The 22,137-nt window shown below is 58.4% G+C and overlaps 1 protein-coding gene across 1 annotated transcript in view; it reads left to right on the forward strand.

Annotated features, from left to right (window-relative positions):
• The first annotated feature begins 436 nt into the window (after positions 1-436).
• Positions 437-22,137, forward strand: part of HHIPL1 (HHIP like 1) — a 30,362-nt gene continuing 8,661 nt past the window's right edge. The window contains exons 1-7 of the mRNA XM_045073573.1: positions 437-706; positions 6,110-6,756; positions 9,310-9,453; positions 11,589-11,917; positions 12,381-12,507; positions 15,095-15,240; positions 17,464-17,545. Coding sequence (XP_044929508.1) covers positions 437-706; positions 6,110-6,756; positions 9,310-9,453; positions 11,589-11,917; positions 12,381-12,507; positions 15,095-15,240; positions 17,464-17,545 — 1,745 coding nt within the window. The remainder of the gene's footprint in view (positions 707-6,109; positions 6,757-9,309; positions 9,454-11,588; positions 11,918-12,380; positions 12,508-15,094; positions 15,241-17,463; positions 17,546-22,137) is intronic.

Consider the following 22,137-nt stretch of genomic DNA (forward strand, 5'->3'; position numbering starts at 1 on the left):
CCTGGGCTAAATAGCGCCAGGGGCGGGGGCGGGCCGGGGGTGGGGGTCGGGGGTCGGGGGGCGTTGGGAAGCCGCCGCCTGGGCGGAACCGGGAAACCGTTTGCACCTGGGGCCGCTCGAGGCCAGGCCGTCGCCATTGTATTAAGAAAGGCTCCGGGTCCTGGAGGTAGGGGCCGCTGGAACAGCGGGAACAGAGCTGGCGCCGAGCTCCGAGTTCCGCGCCGCGCCCCTCCTCGTTCAACCCCGCCGGGGCGTCTCCAGACCAGGGGTGTCCTCCCAGCCGCGCCGGTCCCCAACCTCGAGGCCCCTTCCCCCCGCCCCCCCCCCCGGGGCTCCCGGGGCACGCGGGGCCGGGACGCCCGCCCCCCGCCGCCGCCGCCTCCTCCTCCTCCTCCGCGGGCCGGGCCGGGCCGGGCCGGGGCGGAGCGGCGGCGGCATGGCGGGCGGGCGGGCCGGGCCGGGGGCGCTGCTGGCCCTGCTGGCGCTGCGGGCGCTCGGGGCGGCGGCGCACCCGCAGTGCCTGGACTTCAGGCCGCCCTTCCGGCCGCCGCAGCCGCTGCGCTTCTGCGCGCAGTACTCGGCCTTCGGCTGCTGCACCCCCGAGCAGGACGCGGCGCTGGCCGGCCGCTTCGGAGCCCTGGCGGCGCGCGTGGACGCCGCCGAGTGGGCCGCGTGCGCCGGCTACGCGCTCGACCTTTTGTGCCAGGTGAGCCGGCGCGCGTCGGGGCCTCGGTGGCCGGGCGGGAGGGCGCCGGGGACAGCCCCCGCCGGGCGGCGATAGAGGGCGGGCGGCGGGCTTTGGAACCGCGGGCCCCGGGCGGGGTCATCCCGCGCGGGGCGGGGAGCCGGACTTTGCCATTCATTAGTTTCGTGACTTAGACATTCTCCCGGCCTCAGTTTCCCCTTGGGAAGCAAGAGGACCAGACACACCGATGTCATCGCTCCCTTGGAGTTCGGGGGTCCCCTCTGTTCCGGGACCTCCTGAAGTCAGCCCCTCAGTGTCCCGGCCTCCAGGAGTCCCGCCCTTATGGGGCTACCAGGATGGGAAGGCTTTGTCCCTCTCAGTGCTTCCCTCCCCCCCCCAACTGCCCCAGGGGAGGCGGGAACGGTCTGGACCTGCGGGGAGCAGGGAGCGGGGTGATGAGCTAGACTTGGGTTTGTGGAGGAGTATGGGGGACGCTGCTCCCAGTGAGGGCCCCTCCCCTGCCCTGAGGACACCATCTCAGAGCCCCCGCCCCCTTCCTGGACCAACTAAGGGGCGCTCACACCCTGGGTGAGCCAGGGCGACGTCTCTGGCCCTTCCCGCCCCAACCGGTTCCTGCTGTACCCTCCCTGGGAGCGCCCCCACCAGGCAGAGGGGCTCTCATCCTTTCGGACCACCTGAGGGACATATCCCTTTGGTGTAACCTCTCAGTCCCATCCCCTCTGAGGGCAGAGCCCCTGCTTCTGCCCCCACAGGACTGTGCTCTGGCTGCTCCTTTTCCTCCTGCATGGGTCTGATTCTGGAGTGACTGACCAGAATCCCTGGGGAAATGGAGTCGAGGCCAGAAAGCCCTTAGGCTGGCCCTGGCCCACTGTCCAGGCAGCGAGACCTGGGTGGAAGTGTCTTGCCAGGCAGCCTCGCTGACAGCCTGCAGCCAGCCGGGGGAAGGGCAGGAGGGCAGGCTTGGAGTTAGGCTTACTGGGTTGATCTGGGTCCTGCCGCTTCCTGGCTCTGCAGCCCTGGGGAGGTCACCACGGCACATCATTGCATCATCTTTAAAATGGGGGCACTCCTAGGCGTCCCTCAGAGTTGCCACACAGACTAAAGGGCACATACTCAGGGCTCAGTGGAGGATTCGGGTGGGATTTCTCTAGTGCCTCTTTGGCCTTCAGTGGCTTCTCAGCCCTCGGCAGGGACGCAGTGGGGCCCAGAGGCCAATTCAGAAAAAGCCCAGAGAGACAGGGACTTGCTCAGTGGTCACACAGCTCAGGCATGGCCATGCTGGGCACCTGGCGCACACTCGGTGCCATGCGAGTGGGCCATCGGGGTCAGGAATAAGAAGGCCTGGGAGCGGATGACGAAGGGAGCCCTGCGGAGCGCCAGAGCGCAAAGCCCCTGTGCTGGGCATCTCGGGGGAGCCAGAATGGTCTGGCCAAGCATCTGTCTCACTAGCCTGGGGGCGCCTTGGAACCCGGCCCTTCCCCCTGTGGTCACACGCTGGTTCATGTAGCCACGCCACATTTGGTAATTGAGCACTTACTACATGCTAGGCTCAGCAGGGCAAATCAGGTGGGCGGGTCCTAGGAGGGGGAAGGGAAGGGTCAGTCCTCCTACCCCTCGCTGCAGGAGGCTCTCCTCTTTCCTTGAGACTCTTCCCAGCAGGGCTTGGCCTTGGGCAGCCAGTGGTGGAATGGCCACTAGCCCTTTACCCCAGGCGTCTCTGAGAGTGACCTCACGTCTGGAGTGAACTTGGATGGGAGTGGAGGTTGGATCACAGTTTCTCTGGCAGGGAGGGCAGGAGAGTGCTCGGGGGAGGCCCATGATGCCTGGGAGCCAGGGCCCTGTCTGGATTCATCACCTCTTGATTTCCACCCTGGGAGGTGGCCACGGGCCTTATTTACAAAGTTCAGTCAATGACAGCACTGAAGCATTCGCATCTGCCGTAGGGAGGCGGGGTCCCATGGAAACATGCTCGCTCCCACAGTCCCCTCCAGAGCCTGCCCCCCGTCAGGCCCCTGCAACTCCTTCAGGCGCCCAGAATGGCTCCTTAGCTGGAGGGTGACTGTCCCTTGTGGCCCCTTCAGACTCTTTCTGAGGGCTTCGCCCTTATCCAGCCAATGCCTGTGTCATCAAGAGGAAAAAAGGCAGCTTGGGACACATGGCCCCCAGGTTCCTAGTGTGCACACCACGACCTTCCTGGATAACTGAGCTTGCCTCTCTGTGTAACCAGAAGTCATCCAATCTGGTTTCTGATGGAAATCTATGTGGAACATCTCCTGCGGGCACATGTACTGGACCAACGTTTCCCCAGAGCCTGTTAGGACCTGGCCCTGTGCTGGGTCCTGGGCCCAGAGGCAGTTGGCAAGTCACAAGCCCAGCCTCAAAAGTCCCCTTGTTCAAGTCAGGAGACAGACACACCGATCTTATCAGAACACATAAAAGCCTTCCCAAGGGTGACTGAACACTATGGGGCATGGGGACAAAGGCTGTACTTTCCTTGGAAAAGTCAGGGAAGCCTTCCTGGAAGAGGAAACATTGAGAGTTCATCTAGTTTGAGCATTTACTGAACAACACATGCATCATCTCATTTATTCCTCCCAACAACTATGAGGTTGGAATTCCTTTCTCCTTTTACAGATGACGATGACACAGGCACAGAGAGGTTAAGGAACTTGCCCAAGGTCACACAGGGAATAGTAAACTCAGTTTGCAGTACACTCTAACTCCAAAGCCCTTCCCTTAATAACTCTCTCATATTGCCTGTTTTCTTGGAGCCCCACTGTGTGCTGGATGGTCTCATAGTCTGCGGGACAGATAGACATACCAAGAGATAATCAAGTCCTAGGCAGACAGACCGGCTGAGTCATCTCTCGCCATGGGGAGGTGCCAGCACAAGTGGAAAGTTCACCCCACAAGCCACAGTTACATTCTGATGATGTTGTGTCTGAGGTGCGGGCAGAGAGCCAGGAGAGCATGCAATAGGGCTAGGGGTGGGAGTCCTGGGAGGGCGTGGGGGGAGTCCGAGAAGGCTTCTCAGTTAGGCCTGGAGCCATAAATAGGAGTTTGCCAGATGTGGAAATGGGAGAGGAGGAAGTATCCTCCCAAGAGAACACCGTGTGCAAGGTCTCAGCCTTCCTAAGGAACAGGTGTAGACTATAGAAATTTTGGGGACTCAGGGCGGTGAGTCACGGATGTCCCCAAGCCCACAGTGGCTGTTTCTGGGCAGCAGGCTGTTTGCTTCCGTGCTGAATGGCCCAGGCGGCTGAGCAGTGTGATACTGTACCAGTTTTTCTTGGGTTTTCTCCTGCCTCTTCCATTGATTGTCCTTGCCAGCAGTGATCACGACACTCCCCTGTCCTGTCCTGCTTTTGGATTGCTTGGGTCTGAGGACCAAGTTTGCATTGTGTTTAAGTAAGAGTACACAGGCCACGAGTAAGGGCTTGCCAGGCCCAGCGTTGGGTGCGTGGAGGCTCAAATTCCAGCCTGGCTGTCCCTGGAGGCCTCTGTGCTCCCTCTCTAGCTCTGGGCTGGGCTTTGACCAGTGGAGGGCACTCAGACTGGCTTCTAGAAGTCTCTTCTAGTCCTGTCATGTCTCTGGGGCTGAGCACGGTGTCTAGCACATAGTCTGTGTCCGTCCGGTCAGTGCTTGCTAAAGGAAACACTGCTCACTAATCCGGGGAGAGCGGCGGTCCAGGAGTCATGAGGGCTGGGTCTGAGCCCTGGTGTAACCACTTCTTGGCACAGGGCCTTCCTAGAGCCTCAGTTCCTCATCTATAGAATGGGAGTCACAGTGACCTTACCTTGCAAAAATTAAGTGAGGCGTGTGTGCGTGCCGACCCTTCCTAGCCCAGCCAGAGCTGCTGGCCGGACATGTGGGAGGCTCCGGGGGGCCGTGAGGGAGATGGTACTGCGTAGCGACCTCATCAGCGAAGGGTGACACGGGAAACGTGGTCTTCGTGTCTGGGCCCGGGACAGCGGCTGACCAGAGACCAACCACACGTCGCCAAGTGGCCCTCAGCCTCACAGTAGCACTAATGTGCCAGGAGGACAAGGCCGTGGTGTGACCACAGTCGTTGAAAGGGAGGGCGTCACCCTTGGCCCAGGGCCTGAACACACACGCCAGAGGGCAGTCTGCCCCCTCCTGTCCCTGGAGGCCTCCTGCTGGAACCCAGCCTGGCCCAGCCAGCAGAGGGGGAGCGTGGTTCGAAGAAGCCATCCCCACCGTGAATCAGGACCTTCTGCTGGACAGGGTGGAGGGCAGAACACTTTATCCATCAGCTCCCTCCTCCCAGGGCTCCAAGTTTGGCCCCAGGAGGCATGAACGCTCCATATTCCAGATCGTGCCCATAGGGGTACTGCGTGGGGCCCCCAGTGTCTCATTAGTGGGGGACCCTCAGCAGGGGCCAGGGAGGCCGAGGGTGGCTGCGCCATCTGCCCCCAGAGCAAGAGGTCAGCTCAAGACCCCACCTGAGGTTTCTGAGCAAGGGAGGAAGAAAGGGCTGGGGCTGGCGGGGGAGGGGGGTGGGACACGTGGGCAGGCGTGTAACCAGCTTGCCACAAGACAGACTCCTCAGAGCTGGGGAGGGCGGGGCTGACCCCAGACCAAACCCCTACCCCTCCGCACTGACCGAATGGCATTGAATGACACTGTGGGGGGACTTGTGCCTCAGTCCCCCGTCTGCAGCACTCTTCCGTTCATGGGCCTTTGTGAAGGTTGAGTAATGGAGGAAGGAGCGCCGTTCACTGTCTAGGGCAGGTCAGGTAAGTTAGTGCCTAGCACACGCCCTAAGCACTCACTCTGGCCCCACTCTGTGCTAGGCACTGTGAGGTTCTGGGACACACAGTGACCAGACTGACAAAACACCTGCCCTCGTAGGATTTAGGTTCCAAGGAAGATAGACAGTAAACACTCAGACACATTAAGTTTTATTATGATACCGAGTCCTGGTAAGGTTTTTTATTTGGGGTTTCTTGGTGGGGGGCAGTTTAAGCAGAGTCGGAGGCTAAGAGGTACTTGGGGTGGGGGATGTGTGCTCTCTGAGGAGCTGTCCCTTAAGTGGGGAGTAAGTCACGCCGATATAGGGCTGGGGCATCGTATGTAAAACTGTCTCAGACCCTTTCTGGCGCCCAGTAGGGGCTCAAGGTCAGCTGCTGCCGCTAGCGGTAGTAGTAGTGGTTGTGGCTGCTCGTGCCGACAGAAGCAATAGGGCAAGAGGAAGAGGGTAAGGGGACAGGAGGGTGAGGGTTGCGGCCAGCGAGGAGAGTTCCCGTGTTGCTAGACAGATGGCGTTGTCCCCACTTTACAGGCTGGCAGCCTGAGGCTCTAGCAGGTGGGTACCGGGCCAGCGGTCACGCAGCTGGTATGCACCTGCCCACAGCATCCCGGGGCTGGCCCTGTCCCTGCAGGAATGCTCGCCGTACGCGGCCCACCTCTACGATGCCGAGGACCCGTCCACGCCCCTGCGCACTGTGCCCGGGCTCTGCGAGGACTACTGTCTGGACATGTGGCAGACGTGTCGGGGCCTGTTCCGCCACCTGTCGCCTGACCGAGAGCTCTGGGCCTTGGAGGGCAACCGGGCCAAGTTCTGCCGCTACCTGTCGCTGGACGACGTGGACTACTGCTTCCCCTACCTGCTGGTCAACGAGAACCTCAACTCCAACCTGGGCCGCGTGGTGGCCGACGCCAAGGGCTGCCTGCAGCTGTGCCTGGAGGAAGTGGCCAATGGGCTGCGCAACCCCGTGGCCATGGTGCACGCACAGGATGGCACCCACCGCTTCTTCGTGGCCGAGCAGGTGGGGCTGGTGTGGGCCTACCTGCCCAACCGCTCGCGGCTGGAGAAGCCCTTCCTGAACATCAGCCGGGCGGTGCTCACCTCGCCCTGGGAGGGCGACGAGCGGGGCTTCCTGGGCATAGCCCTCCACCCCAGCTTCCGGCACAACGGCAAGCTCTATGTCTACTACTCCGTGGGGTTCGGCTTCGACGAATGGATCCGCATCAGCGAGTTCCGGGTGTCCGCGGACGACGTGAACACCGTGGACCACGGCTCGGAGAGGTGCTTTCCCTGGAGGGGCCCCGCCGGGGCGGGGAGGGGGGCAGGGCTGGGATTGGGCTGGCGGGGGCCAGTACGCACAGGGTGGACCTGCACCGGTCTTAAACCCTCCATCACACCCGGTGAGGGGGGCTGAGCCCGTGTTTTGGGCTCGGCACCCCAGGATCATGTCCAGACTTCTGGATCAGCCACTGCGGGTGGTTTGTTGCATTCGATTCTCCTAGCGCCCGATGAGGGTAGCAGTAGGCTCCCCATTTCCCAGGTGAGGAAGTGGAGGCTTGGAGAGGTGAAATACCGGCCAGGCCACACAGCTGGAAGCCTCAGAGCTGGAATCCCGGTGTGTCTGTCTCCTGAGCTCCACCTTCCACTTCCCCTCCCCCGACCCTCTGCCCCCCCACCCCAGCAGGTGTATTCAGCCCCCTCAACGTGAGCCCCATCTCTGTGTATTATCCGTGCCCCCCATGAAGGGCATTTGCATCAGTCTGGGTCCAACGGGAAAATAAATCCCGTGCCAAGTAGTAGGTCAACAGGCAGGACTGGATACTGGAAATTAGTTCCTCAGGCATTAGAAATGAAAGAGCAACCTGGGGAGGAAGTAAGGTAAGCCTGAATTTCCCGGAGGAAGCTGTCTCCACCTCTCGGGCTGGAGGGTCGAGGTGAGAAGGTGGGGTTGCTAGAGCCCCAGAGCAGGAGGCAGCTGGAAACACAGTGGGTCTGGGCAGTGGAGCCAGGGAGGAAGTGTAGCTGCAGCCAAGGCTTGTCCAGCAGAGAGAGAGAGAAGGCAAGCGCGTGAGCGCGGGCGCTGGGGAGAAATAACCTGGCTTCTCCCTTCCTCCCACCTTCCAGTCTCCTGCCAGAGCCTTCCATTGGCTGTCCCTAGCTGCAGGCCAGCCAGCAAAGGAGCATGGGAAATGTAGTTTGCAGGATCCGAGTCTTTGACTTAGAGAGCAGGTAGGGGCCGAACAGGACTGATCTGAGGCAAAAAGGCAAATAATGGCACATTGGACAATTAATAAAACTAAAATCTTGACATTGAAAGTATAAAAAGGAGAAGGAATCAAATAGGCTGGCTAACATGAAGGCTAATGTAGGTCTTGTCATGCAGCGTTAATTTTGACTGTGAGCATCCTGACAGCCAGAGCGAAAGGAGAAAGCATAATTCTCATTATCTGATACGAGGCTGAGCAACCCGTTCTCCAAGAGATACCAAGTTATCACATGGCTCATACCGAGAGACAAAGGGACAGAATGGATGTGCTTCATTGCTAACTTTTCAAAAAGGATTCCTGGTAAAAACAGAAGGTGGAACACACAGTATAGAGAGGAGACTATTTCAGAGTGAGTGTTCAGTGAGGGTCCTCTGGGGACCTGTCAAGCACAAGCCTCTAACTTGACTCAGGGAGAGGTAGGGGCTCAGGGAGGGGCCAAGACCAAGTGGTCACCCTTGCCCAAGTCAGCTGTCAGTCCTGGTTCCCAGGGCTGGGATCCCCGTGGTAGGTGGACGTCTCACAGTCCAAGCTGTCCTTTCCAGGGAGGACTTGGTGTCTGGGGCTCTGTTTCACCCCCCAAGTGATGTATATTGGCCTCGATGGAGAGATTTCCAGTCTTGGTTCCAGAGCCCTTAAGTCCTGGGTTCAAGTTACTTGACCTTCCTGTGCCTTGGTTTTTCTTCTCAGTATTAATAAGAGATTAGTTAAGTCAGTGACCTATCCTGGAAAGCCTAAGCAAACAGGGATTTGGCTACAAAGGAACTGGGAGGATCTGGAGAAGGAAAAGGGGAAGGTCAAAGTGACCTAAAGATTAGTAATTGCAAGAACCCGGGGGATCAGAACAGAAGACGTCTTTCTGCTGCTAAGTTTGCTGCTCCTGGTACCAAGATGTCTGGGTGGAACCCAAGAGTCCCCCTTTGCGAGCCACTGTTCCCATTCCTGCAACCACCCCTTCTGGAGGCAGTGCCAGAAGCCAGCGAAGTGCGACTTCTCCTGTCTTCTTGCCTTTCCACTCCACTGGAACCCTAACCAGAAGCCAGCTGGCTGGCCATGCAGCAGAAGGCCACGGCCTTAAAGGAGATCCCTGAGGGCTTGAGTGTGTAACTGAGCACAACCCACCCCGTGCAGCCCACCTCCTTAGAAATTACAGTACACAACGAATGACAGGTGTGTGTAGAAAGTGCTCGTCTCATGTGGCTGGTAGGCAGGTAGTTATGATTAAGAAGAAACCTTTTGTGCCAGTGACTTGGGCACTGGGGAGGTAGAAGTGGGGAACAGTAGGAAGACCTGAGTTCTAGTCCCAGCCCTGCTACCTATGGGCTGTGTGACCTTGGACAAGTTGCTCAACCTCTCTGAGCCTCTGGTTCCTCCTTAGCACAATGGAGTGAATTATCCCTGCCCAGCCTACTAGACCCTTACAAAAATCACCTGCTACAAAATATATGAAAAGTCTTTTCAAGTGCAAAATGGCATCCAAGAGAGAGGTTTTATTGGTGTGATCTTGTTTTGTGTTTTTGGCTGAGGTTGGTGTTTTTTTGTTTGATGGGTGTCGCCTGTCTTCTTTTAGGATAATCCTGGAGATCGAAGAACCAGCCTCGAACCACAATGGGGGCCAGCTGCTGTTCGGGGATGATGGGTACCTCTACATCTTTACTGGTGATGGCGGGATGGCTGGAGACCCCTTTGGGAAGTTCGGAAATGCTCAAAACAAGTATGTTCTGCTTTGGGCTGGCCAGTGGGTTGGTTTATATACTGTTCTGCAGGGGGACTTCCTTCCTCAACCATGCAGCATAGGGCAGTAAGTAGAAAGGGCTTGGGGTCCCAGCTCAGTCTGCAGCTAGCCAGTGGGGGACCCCCATCAAGTCACTTCTACTCACCGGTTGGAGAGAAGAATATAATCTCCAGGGGGAGGCTTGTCATGAGGAGTAAAGGTGATTGTGTTTGCGAGGGGCAGGCATAGAACCCACTTGTCACGGATGCCTGATAAAGGACATCAGAGAGCCTCTGGGAAGTCAGCCCAGCCCTGCTCGAATCAGAGGAAGGAAAGGGAGCCTTCCCAGACCAAATGGGGAGTGTGAGCTGGTCAGAGCAGGGCTGTATGGGAAACTGAGGCTCAGGCTTGCTGTTGTACTTCTGGGCTTGAGAAGATGGCCTGCTGATCTTCGATCTTCTCCTACACACACACACACACACACACACACACACACACGCACGCTGTCAATGAGGATATCTAGGGCAGCCTCTTCCATTCTCTTAGCAAAAATGACAAAACCTTCCTTAGCCCAGAAAGTAAAAATAGCGAGGGTGATGTTGATTACAGTAATTAAAGTGTTCGCAGTCCGTGACGTGCGCTTTCATACGTGACAGTGTAAGAATCCCTGCAGCCTTCTCATGTTTGGGATGTGTTTAGCGATGTAGTGGGGAAAATAGAAATTAAGGATTTGGGGATAATTGGACGGAACTTAAAACATTATTTTGCTGCTATGAGTTTTGCCCACTTGCATCATAAAGCTGGCTGCGAGGCGTGGGGGCTCAGGGTGGGATCGGAAGCTTCGTGCCCAGCTGGCTGGAGCGCGTCAGGGGGCTCCTCAGAGCAAGACATAAGAGACCACAAATGGGGGATTAACCATGGGGGATTCCTGGGTGGGAGCCCCTTCCAGGGTTAAAGAAGGCACTGCTGAGACGTCTGATGGTGAGCTGGAGGCTGAGGTGCGGACACTGGGCTGGAATGAGGGTACACAGCCGTGCACACTGCTCAGTCCTGCCGGAAAAGCAGTGGGGCAGGGCAGGAATGGGGGGGCACTAGAGTGCTCAAAGCGAAGACACGAGCCGGGTGATAAGGAGGTGCTCTAGAGAGCTCTCCTCGCTCTTGGGGCCCCAGAAACTCATGTTGCCTGGTGCCATGGGAGTGGCCCAACCAGCCCAGAGCTGCCTGGGGGAGTGGCAAGTTGTCCCCCTCGGCAGCCTGGGTGGCCTCATCTCTGAGGTGGGGGTGGTGGGTGTGGCATGTGCGATGAAGGGCTGCTGAGGCCTGTCTGACATGGGGCCGTTCTGCCCCCTCATGTCCTCGATGGTGAGAGAGAAAGCAAGGACTCCAGCCTCCCATTTCCTGCTGAGATCTGCAGCGTTTTCTCTCCCCGTGCCTGAGCCCTCCCCTGTACTTCTGCACTTGACTTCGATTACGGCCGTTCACTCGCCAAACACTGAATGAGCCCCTTCCACATTCCGGTCACTGTCTTGAGTGTTGGAAGAAAACTGTCCATCTGAGTCTTGGGGGAGTGTTTTCACTCCCTGGGACAACCCTGTAAGAAGACAGGAGGGAAAGGGAGCACCCTCACCTGGCAGCGAGGAGACAGGCATGGGGAAGTTGGGAAGAGTGTTGTGGCCGCGAGCCTGGGTTTCTGGGGTCCTGCTGTGTGTGCCCACCTTTTACAGCCCACCCTTTACTAGCCGTGTGACAACAGGGCACGTTATGTGACCTTTCTGAGCTCAGCTGCCCCATCTCTAAGAGGGCATCACAGTGGTACTCACCGACCTAAAAGGTTGGTGGTGAGGATGAGATGGGACAGGAGAGGGTGAGTATGTCCAACGCTTCCCGCTGCTTGGCACATGAGAAGGTGCCCCAGAAATGCTGAATCAATGAATGAACGCATGCATGCCTGAATGCGGGTACCTAGCTGGTAAGCAGCTAGGGAGGACTTGAACCAGGGTCTCTGGCCCCACAGCCTAGGCTGGCCTTGACCTGGCCCGGCACCTTCCGTAGGCTGCCCCGGGTGCCCTGGGGTGAACCCTGGCTCTGGCTGAGCCGAGCTGCGCCTTGTCCACCCCCCCCCCCCCGCCCCGCAGGTCGGCGCTGCTGGGCAAGGTGCTGCGCATCGACGTGGACCGCAACGAGCGCGGCCCCCTCTACCGCATTCCGCGGGACAACCCGTTCGTGGACGACCCCTCCGCGCGGCCCGAGGTCTACGCCCTGGGCGTGCGCAACATGTGGCGCTGCTCGTTCGACCGCGGCGACCCCGCAACCGGCGCGGGCCGCGGGCGCCTCTTCTGCGGAGACGTGGGCCAGAACAAGTTCGAGGAGGTGGACCTGGTGGAGCGCGGCGGCAACTACGGCTGGCGCGCCCGCGAAGGCTTCGAGTGTTACGACCGCAAGCTCTGCGCCAACGCCTCCCTCGGTGACCGCGCCCCCGGGGGCCCACCTCCCCGGCTCTGCATCCCCCCTCCCATGGTTGTGCTCAGTGCCTCCCTTGTGCCCCCCGCGCCCCCGTGGCGCATCGAGACCGCCCCGAGCTCCTGGAGATGCTCATACCCCATGCCATGGGGTGTGCGCCAGTGCCTGCCTCCGGACCTGGTGCACCCCCATCCTGGATCTCCCCTCGCCTCTCCCCGCCTCCCCAGCGCTGCAGGGCTGCTCCTGGCTCTCCCTACCCACCCCATCCCTGCAAACCCGTGCTCTCTCTTCCCCACCCTATCCAAGCCCTAAGCACCTTCCTCCTTCCTGACTCCGTGGGGCCCTCAACTCCAGCCCTCCCGGTGACCTCACCTCTTCTTGCCCCTCTAGACTCAGACCACCTACCACGCTCATTGTGGGGGAGGGGCTGCCCGGCAAGCTCATCCCAGCTTCTCCCCTCTCTGCAGATGACATCCTGCCCATTTTCGCCTACCCGCACAAACTGGGCAAGTCTGTCACCGGCGGCTATGTGTACCGGGGCTGTGAGTACCCCAACCTGAACGGCCTCTACATTTTTGGCGATTTTATGAGTGGGTAAGTGGCCCATGGGCTCCGGTGCCAAGCAGCTGCTGCCCCTGGCTTGCTGTAGAAAGCAGGGTACGGGTGCGCTGTGTGTGGTGCCCGCAGGGGGCACATGGTCGCTGCCCTCCGACTGGGACCTCCGAGCAGGAGCCAAGCAGGTGTCCTCCTCTGGGAGGAAGTCGGGAGTCTCATCTCAGGAAGCAGCCTAACCCGCCCCCTGTCTCGGGATAGTCTTCCCGAGCCTTGCTGGCTGCCTCGAGCAGCGCCATGAAGGCTCGACTCCCAGCCACAGACGGGAGGCTTGTTGACGTGCAGCCCCCTTGGGCTTCCCCTCCCACCGGACAGTCATGGGCTCCAAGCCTGACAGCGGTGCTGGGGGGCAGGGAGGGCACAGGTGGAGGTGGGGGCAACAGGAATAGCTTCCTCAACAGACTCTGGGCCGCCTGGTTTCCCCAGAAGCCAGGACCTGCCTCTCATTTCACGGACTGACTGGGTTTCTGGGGAGAATTCCTCTAGAAGAGTCTGGAGAGGTCATTCTGCTGGGGAGGGGGAAGCTGGGGCTCCAGCCAGGGGCTGACTGTGGGGGTCCCTGGTGCCTTGTTGAGCCAGCCAGGGGCTCCAAGTAAAGATTTCTCTCCCTTCCTTCCTTCCTTCCTTTCTTTTTAAGTTCATGGGGTACCTGACTGGCTCAGACAGTAGACTATGTGACTCTTGATCTGGGCCATAAGTTCAAACCCCAGGTTGGGGGTAGAGATGACTTAAAAATAAAATCTTAAAAAAAAAAAATGTATCTGAGATTGCTGCGTCGGATCCTGGCCCACTTAGTCGCTGTGTGACCTTGAGTCAGTTACGTCACCTCTCCGTGCTTCCGTGTCCTCATCTGTAAGAGGGAGATGATAACAGTACTTGCTTCCTCGTGTTGGAGGACTGAGTCAGTTAAGACACATACACCACTTGGAATCTAGTTTGCGCTCAGTATCTGGTGGCTCCTAGTTATTCCTAGCTGGGGCGCCCGGCTGGCTCAGGTGGTAGAGCAGGAGACCCTTCATTGCAGGGTTGAGTTCAAGCCCCACACTGGGCGTGGAGCCTCCTCAAAGAAAAAGCAAAATTAAAAAAAAAAAATTATTCCCACCCTAGCCTCTCCACATGAGGACACCTGGACAGGGTCCCCAGGAGTAAACACCAGGAGCTATGGAAGCTCGAGGCTAGCCAGATAATTCCCATCTCTTGCAGGCTGCTGCTGTGAGATTGGTTTGTGGCCTGCACATGGCCAGCTGGGGCCGAGGGAGAAGCCTGACCTGGGCCTCTGGGTGCTGGGGCCTCTTCCCTTAGGGTCTGCCTCTCCTGCTCAGCTTTTCCATCTGGGAATGGGTCTCGATGAAGCCTCTCTTTCTCTCTCTCTCTCTCTCTTTTTAAAAAATTGATTCATTTGACAAAGAGCACACAAGTAGGGGGAGTGGCAAGCAGAGGGAGGAGGAGAAGCAGACTCCCTACCGAGCAGGGATCCTGATGCAGGCTTTGATCTTGGGACCACTGGGATCACAACCTGGGCCAAAGGCAGATGCTTAACTGACTGAGCCACCAGGAGCCCTCTTTTTTTTTTTTTTTTTTTAAGATTTTTTTTTTTTTTTAAGTAATCTCTACATCCAGTATGAGGCTTGAACTCACAAGATCAAGAGACACATGTTCCACTCACTGAGCCAGCCAGGTGCCCCGAAGCCTCTCTCTGTACCTGATTCTCTTTTCCCCCTCCTGCTGTCCCCTAGGAGTGCTGAAGCCTCCTGTCCACAGAGATTCAACTAATTTTGCTAGCTTTTCCCAAGCCCTTCTGCTGGGTCCGGCTTTATGCCACAGACAGGGCAACAGAGCTGAAAGCACCTTGCGCCCAAGTCAGGGAGACAGACCCATGCTTGGTCCATTCCAGTCCAGCCTCAGGGAGCCTGTGCTCGGTGCTGGGGGCTCCCAGTGCAGGGGCAGTCAGGAGGGCTTCCCAGAGGAGGGTACGTCCAAGCAGGGTCTGGTGACTGACGGGAGAAGAAGGGAATTAAGGGCAAGATGGGTATACTCTGAAGATGCCCGAGCTCCACCTTGTGTGGGAGTGGAGGCTGCTCCAGAGTCTGCCCGGACTTCTGATCACCAGCCCTGGAGAATTCCTCGGCTCCTGACTGCCTCCCGTGGGTCAGCAGCTGGGGCTGAGCTGACTGGGTAGGGGACAAGCTGGTCACCTTCCCCCGCCCTTCTCTGGTGCAGAGGAGGTACCCAGGGAAGGCTGCAGGCTGGGCCAGCTTTATGAGGGCAGCGGATCCTGACCATCAGACTACAGGGGAGTGTCGAGAGCCTGCACTGTGGGTTGCGGCCCGTGCGTTTGCCAGGACCCCGTGTTCTGAAGGCCCGCACTTGGTTTCATGTTCAGCTCTCACTATCTTGAAATCCTTAGTACTTTTGGAACAAGGGGCCCTGCACGCTTACTTTACACCAGATCCTGCAAATGCTTTAGGGTCCTGGTTCATGAATAACACATGAGTGGGTGGGTGCATGGATGGACCGTGGGTGGGGTCCCCCTGCCAGGCTTGACCGCACAGCTCCTGCTTCTTTGCAGGCGTCTGATGTCCCTCCGAGAGAACGTGGAGACAGGCCAGTGGCGGTACAGCGAGATCTGCATGGGTCGAGGCCAGACCTGTGTGTTCCCGGGCCTCATTAACAACTACTACCCTCACATCATCTCCTTTGCTGAGGATGAGGCTGGTGAGCACTCCTGAGGCCCCAAGGCCTCTCGTTCTGGGCCACATGCCTGGGACGGTTCCCCTGCCCCGTGGGTCCTCTGACCTGGGTGGAGTCTCAGGCCTTCTGGTCCGGGAGCAAGTGGGCGGACCTCTCTCAGGTGTCGGTCCTCAGCAGCCTGGGTTTCTGTCTCCTCATCTGGAAGGTGGGAGCACAGTCCCCACCCCCACTTCCAGCAGACCTGCTTCTGGGCTGTGGAGTGAGGGGACCAGGAAGGGGTTTGTCATGGTGGAAATGCAGGCAGGTGGGGGAAGAGTGTGTCCCAGACCTTCACTGCCCTGGGCGCCTGATGGCCAAGAAATCTGGCCTGTAAAATTAAGCCACATGATCTTCAGAAAGTGGGTGGACACCACCTTCTTGTTAGTGGGTTCCCATTCAGGCTCTTGTATTTTCGATGCAAGGAACAGGGAGGGAGGAGAGAGGATGAAGGGCCCTGGAGACTGGATCCTGCTCCAGCCCCTTTGTCCTTGGCCCCGATTGTCCCTGGACAAAAGCTGAGGGGCCCCCAGTGGGGCCTGGGGGATGCTTGGCAGGGTTGCTAGGCAACGCCCACCCAGGGGCCTTTGGAGGGGTGTCCCCTGCAGGGCCCAGTGCCCAGAGCCCCCAGGCCTAAGTCTGGGAAACCTTTGTTGGATGACACCATCACAGTCTAAATTTTCAAAAGGGCAGTCCCAGCCCCCACTGCCCTCTCAAGCCCACTGGGCTTTGAAAGCCCTTTCTTTCGGTCAGTAGGGGGTTAATGTGTTTGGGAAGGAGGTGCCCCAGGGGCAGGGCCTGGAAGGTGCAGTTCCCAAGGGGCCCTCATTCAGCCATCTGAATGACATCAAGTAACCTTAGCCAGGAGGAGCCTCCTCCAAATCAGCCCAGGGACGGCACATGGCCCAGGGACAGCGTGCTAGTGAGCTTGGGCAGGCAGCCCCTGGAAGGCACAGAGCCCTGGGGTCCAACACAAACAAACCTCCCCCAGCCACCGGCTCTGGCTCTCCAGTTGTTCTTCTGACACTTGCAAATTGCAAAACAAGGACCTCTGCTGGCCCGATGTCCTCCAGGGACAGTCTACACCCCAGAGAAGAGGACGGTGTGGCCTGGGTAGGGCTGGGCAGTGCTGGGTGGGGGAGGGGGAGGCTCCCTGCCTATGCATGGCATTGGGGGCCGTTATTCCCAGCAGATGCGACTGACAGGCCAAGGAGTGGGCCTGGTCACTTTACCAAGGTGGGGCTGGGGGTACCGCACTGGACCTGCCGCCCGGAGGCCTCCCAGGGGAGGGCCCTAAGCTTCAGCTTGGTCAGCCAACGGAAGGCCCTGGAGAAGGGCATTCCAGCCCAAGGTAGCAGCCCGTGCAGGAGTCTTGGGTCGCTCCACAGGGCTGGACAGTTGGTGTGAGGGCTGCATAGCCCAGGAGGGGACAGTGGCTCCCAGAGGCTTCTCTCCAGAAAGAGGCCCAGAGAGGGAAGTGACAGCCCAAGACTGCACAGCAAATTCATGCCTGTGCCTCTGGGGGGCGGTCAGAGGTCCCTGAGCACTCAGCACCCTGCCCTCCCCTGCCCCCTGCTCCCCCCCCGCAGCGTGGTCTACCCCAGTTACACAAGTCGGCCCTGCCAAGTGGCTTTGCCTTTCCTGAGATCCCTAGGTTTCCGGGGCCTTGACTCTCTGGCCCCACCCCCGGGCAGCCCTCCTTGACTGCACTCATCCCCACAAAGATGCTTTCCTCAGAGTTCGCAGCTCTCTGCTTGTCTTAGTCTCTCCTCGGGGACGGCCCCCGTCTTTGTGAGAACTCTTCACTCTCTTGCAGAGAAAGAGGTGTTAGCATGGCTGAGCCATCACATCACGCATGGGCTGTGTCTGGGCTCGGGGGAGCTGGACTGTGGACCCTCACTCGTGCCCAGAGGGGTGTGCACCCGGCATAAGACCAGACAGGGACGAGGGTGGGGCTGGGTCTCCAGGAGGAGGCCAGAACATGGCTAGGTCCACGCAGAGCGGCCGGCAGCTGGGGACACTGTTGCCTTTCTCAGCCTCTGGTTTCAGCTCTGGGCACTGAAGGGCTTCGCAGACCTCCTTGAGGTTGGGGTCCCTTTCAGAGCCTGAGGGGAGCTGGCCAGGGCGGGGCAGGAGGGCAGGGGACAGGGTCCTGGCCGGGACCATATTCTAAGCAGTGTTCTCACTCCTTGCCTGGTTTCTTGCCCAAAGGGGAGCTGTACTTCATGTCGACAGGTGTGCCGAGTGCCGCAGCGGCCCGTGGGGTTGTCTACAAGGTGATCGACCCTTCCAGGTGAGCCCTGCCCACCGCACTGCCTGGGCTCCTGCTGTCTGCCAGCACTCCTCACCTCCATTGCCCTGTTTTCCTCTCCACCACCCCCTACAGGAGGGTGTTATCCATAGTCCCATTTTTCAGAAGGGAAAACTGAGACCCAGAGTAGGGTAGTGACCGGCCAGGCCCATAGTGCTCTGGTGAGGGGCAGACCCGGGGCTCAAACCTGGATCTACTGCCTCAAATCTAGCTCTACTCACCGTAGGGGGTGCCAAGGACGCCGCCTGGGCCAGATAATCATGGGTTTGACCTCGCTTTCTGGCCTGCTGTCCACCCGACCCCGTCATTTCTCCTCTCTGACTCCCCCCTCCCCCTCATTTCCTGGGCCACTGCACCCCTTGCTCCACCTCCCCGAGCCCCCGACTTGCCTCTGAGGCACCCTGATCTCCGCCTGTCCCCACCACAAGGCTCCCCTTCCCGCTGCAGCCCCCCCTCTGCCTGGGCAACCCAAACCACCGCTCCTGTCTAGAACACGCTGGGGCTTCCAGAACTCCTCCTTGGCCCTCCCAGTGCCCGTCTCCATCTGCTCTGCTTCTATGTAGAGTCGCTAATTCGGTGCCAGGCAGTGCTCTGACTCCTTCCTCGTAAAACTCCTGGACGGCTCAGCCGCTTTGTTTACAGAGGTGAAAATCCTATAAAAGTGGGCACCCCCTCCCAGCCAGAGCCAGAGCTGGACTCGGGACGGGCAGCTGGTTCCAGAGCCCTGCTCTGACCCCATGACTGCATGAAGCTACCCCTTCAGCCTTAGGCCTCACTGCCTCAGAGGGGCCTTTCCAGCCAGGCCTTGTCCGGTGCTCCCCGTGGCTCTCACCACTCAGAACCATAATCTGTACTCTTCCCCTGGCGGGAGAGTCTCCAGGGCGGGAGAGTCTCTGCCCCTCCACCCCTTCAGAGGCAGTGCGGGCCCTGGGCCTGGTCGGGAGCACAGAGCAGAGACGCGGGCATGTTTAGCCAATGAATGGGTGATTGGGTTTCTCAGTCCTTCTCAGCCCTTTGAGTTTTGCTTCTCAGCTGGGCTCCCACCGCTTCGCGCCGCGATTCAGCACCTGGGCGAGCTGCGCCACGTGGGCACTGTAAGGTTTTTTCCGGCGAGATAAACACAACACCAGGCAAAGTGGGTGCAAGGCAAGATTTATTAAAAACGCTCTCCGGCGAAGTTTCAGGGCTCAGGAGAAGGGGAGCCAGGAAAGTTGCGCCGGGAGGAGGTGGGCACCCTCGGGCGAGGTTCTGCGACTCTGGAAAGCAGAGTGGCGGAAGTTGCGCCCAAGGCAGGGAAAGCTCAGGGGTCTTTTGGCAAGTTTCCCTTATTTGGATATCCCGCCTGCTCATCAGGATCCCATTGGTCCACAGGAGCCCGGGGCGGGGGTCTCAGATTCCTGCTTGGGCCTTTGTTCTCCTGTCCGAGCTCAGGTCTTGTGGCGGGAACTTTCGCCATCTTTGGTAGCCCTTCCTGCCAGCCCAACATTCCGACCTTTTGCTTAATATAATGGTGTCAGGGGCATCGACTCGGTTCTGGCTACTTCCTCCTGACAGGGGGCATCGTCATGGGGGTAGTCGGAAGTGGGCAGGCGAGAGTAGGGCTGGAGGAGGAGTTGATTGACGGATATTCGGGCAAGTTCTTGTAGGCGACCCTGCAAGTACCGGCAAAGACAGGGAGCAACTGAGATTAGGAGGAGGATTATGCATACAGGTCCCGCCAGAGGGAGCAGCCAGGTTACCCAGTTGTAGGGGTCCAGGCCCCAGGAGGACGTGTCTCGCCACCGTGCTTGGATCCGATCCCTGAGTTCTTTGATCCTGGAGGTAACTATATGATTGGTTAACAAAGTAACAACATTCTTCATTTAATAATAGTCAGGTCCCCCCTTTTTCGGCGGTCAGAAGGTCTAAGGCCCGTTGCTTCTGTAGAGCTAAGGCTGCCAGGCTGGTGACTTGCGTCTGTAGGGCTGTGAGGGAGTCAGCAACCCGTTCCGTGTCATCATTCAGGGCTTGGGAGAGTTTGTAAGAAAAAAGTCTGTGGAGGTTCCTATCCCCGCTGTTCCAGTTGCCACCCCTGTGGCTATTCCTGCCCCTGTTATGAATGGGAGGAAGGCAGCCCTTCCTCCATGGTGTTGGGGAAATAGGATGGACAGCAGCTGGGATTCAGAGTAGATGGTGGGAGAAGGAGATAGTAGGATGAATATACAGCCCAGGGAGTCGTTAGTGGTCAGGCAGCGATGGATTCCCTGAGGGCACAAGAGAAATATTCCCGAGGGAGTACAGTCCAGGAGGGAGGAGTGAGTGATATGGCCGCTGCGGTGTTAAGGGAGGACACATTAATAATAGGTATGTTTCCCCCGATGGGGCCCATATGGACCGTATTATTTGTGGCCCTGAAGTTGGGGAGTGGCCAGTCAATAGGGAGGGGTATCCCCAGGATGTAGAGTGAGGTAAGGTAGATAGGATAAAAGAGACGGGGAAATGGCTGGAGGGCTAATGGGCTTAAGCCTGAAGACCCGCGGGGCGTAGCCAGGAGTCTGGTGAGAGCCATAGGCAGAAGTGTAGGCCAGGAAAGATGGGTTTCTAGGGTAGGTTTGGTGAGTTGGGCTTTGAGCAGCCCGTTGGCCTTTTCTACCTTACCGATGACTGTGGGTGGTATGGGATGTGAAGTTTCCAGGTTATGTTGAGGCTCTCAGCTACCTGTTGGGTTACACTGGAGATGAAGGCAGGTCCATTGTCCGACTGGAGGGTCCGGGGCAATCCGAACCTCGGGATGATGCGCTCAATGAGTATTGTAGCCACTACGTCCACTGTTTCCCGGGCCATGAGGTATGCTTCGATCCAGCCTGTGAATGTATTTTATGGCGAGGCATGGGAGTGAAGTCCAGGTGTCAGTCTTCCCCCGGCTGATGACCTCGGAGCTGTTGGTTAGGCCCTGGTCTGCGGATTCCTCCTTGTGAATTCACGGGGAACAGGTTTTGCAAGCCCTGTGGACAACTTCGATTACCTTAGATAAGGAAGGATGATAGAACAATGGCTGAAGAAATTAGTGGAGAGCCTATGGGCCACTATGGAGGGATTGGTGGATGTCAGTAATCAAGGTGTGCACCAGATTGCCTGGCAGGGCAATCCTGTCCTGGATGTAGATCCACCCCTTATCTGGCAAGGGTATAGGCAGTAAAGTTGCAGGGTTTAAGGGGGGGGGGAGGTAGAGAGAGAGAGATGCGGGTTCTCTAGGAATAGCAGATGGAATAGCTGGAGACGAGGAGTCAGATGGGCCAGAGATCGGTGGCTAAGGAGCTCCTTGAGTCGGCAGGAGAGTAGACCGTGATGGGCTGCCCTAAGGTCATGTTGAGGGCCTTAGAGGGGGGTACTTGATATCCCTTGGCCCCCAGAAAGCTAAGTAGGGTGGAGGTGTCGTCTTGGGAGACCGAGAGGGAGGGGCTGCAGAGGAGGAGGTCATCCACAAACTGTAGGAGAGTCCTGGCCTTAAGGACGCACTGCTGTTAAGTCTGTAGGCCTGGCCGACAATGTGAGGGCTGTCCCTGAACCCCTGGGGTAGAACAGTCCAAGTTAGTTGTCCAGAAGCATGCGTGTCAGGATCCTCCCAGGTGAAGGCAAAAAGAAAATAGGAATCAGGGTGCAAGGGGACAGTGAAAAAGGCGTCCTTTAGCTCCAGTACAGTAAAGTGAGAGGTGTTTGGGGGAACGCGAGACAGTAGGGTTAGGAACGACTGGGTGGAGGGGGACCACGACCTCGTTGATAAGCCTAAGGTCTTGTACCAGTCCATAAGCCCCTGAGGGCTTGCGTACTGGGAGGATGGGGTGTTACAGGGGGAAATGATGGGGATCAGCAGTCTCTGACGTTAAAGCCGTTCTACGATAGTTTCAGGCCCTGGCGGTAGGCTAAGGAAATAGGGAACTGAGCTTGAGGGAAACTTAGAGTTATCCTTAAGCTGTACTTGAACCGGGGTAAGGTGGGAAGCAATGATGGGTTCCGAGGTGTCCCACACCTGAGGGTCTACAGTAGGTAGGTCATCTGGAGTGAGGGTTGAGGGAGTGGAGAGGTGTAGGATGAGACGGGTTGAGGTGGATAGAGGGGAGGAAGAGGAGAGGCAGATAGTTGCCCTTAGTTTCTGGAGAATGTCCCTATCCAGTAGAGGGACCAGGCAGGAAGGAATCATAGGAACGAGTGGGGGAAGGGAAACCCATCCAGGCTACAGGTAAGGGGAAGGGTCACCCTAGGATTGGGGGAGGTCCCATCGATCCCCATAACAGTAATTGGTGAGGTTCGAGTAAGTCCCGAGTAGGAAGGCAGAACAGAGTAGGTAGCCCCCGTGTCCAGCAAAAAAGAGATGGACTTACCCACTACCTGGAGCGTAACCCTGGGCTCGGCCTGGGTGAGAGGGGTGGCTGAGTCTGGGCTTCGTCAGTCGTCCTCCAATCCAAGCAGTTGAAAGGCCAGACTTACTGTCTCGGGGGATCCCCCACGTTGAGGCGCCGAAGATATCCCGAGGTTAGGGCAGTCGGATTTCCAGTGGCCCATCAAATGGCATTGAGGGCAAGGCTGAGTTGGCG

This window comes from Mustela putorius, unplaced genomic scaffold (assembly GCF_011764305.1).
Source record: "Mustela putorius furo isolate JIRA1106 unplaced genomic scaffold, ASM1176430v1.1 tig00000129_pilon_pilon_pilon, whole genome shotgun sequence".
Lineage (NCBI taxonomy): Eukaryota > Metazoa > Chordata > Mammalia > Carnivora > Mustelidae > Mustela > Mustela putorius.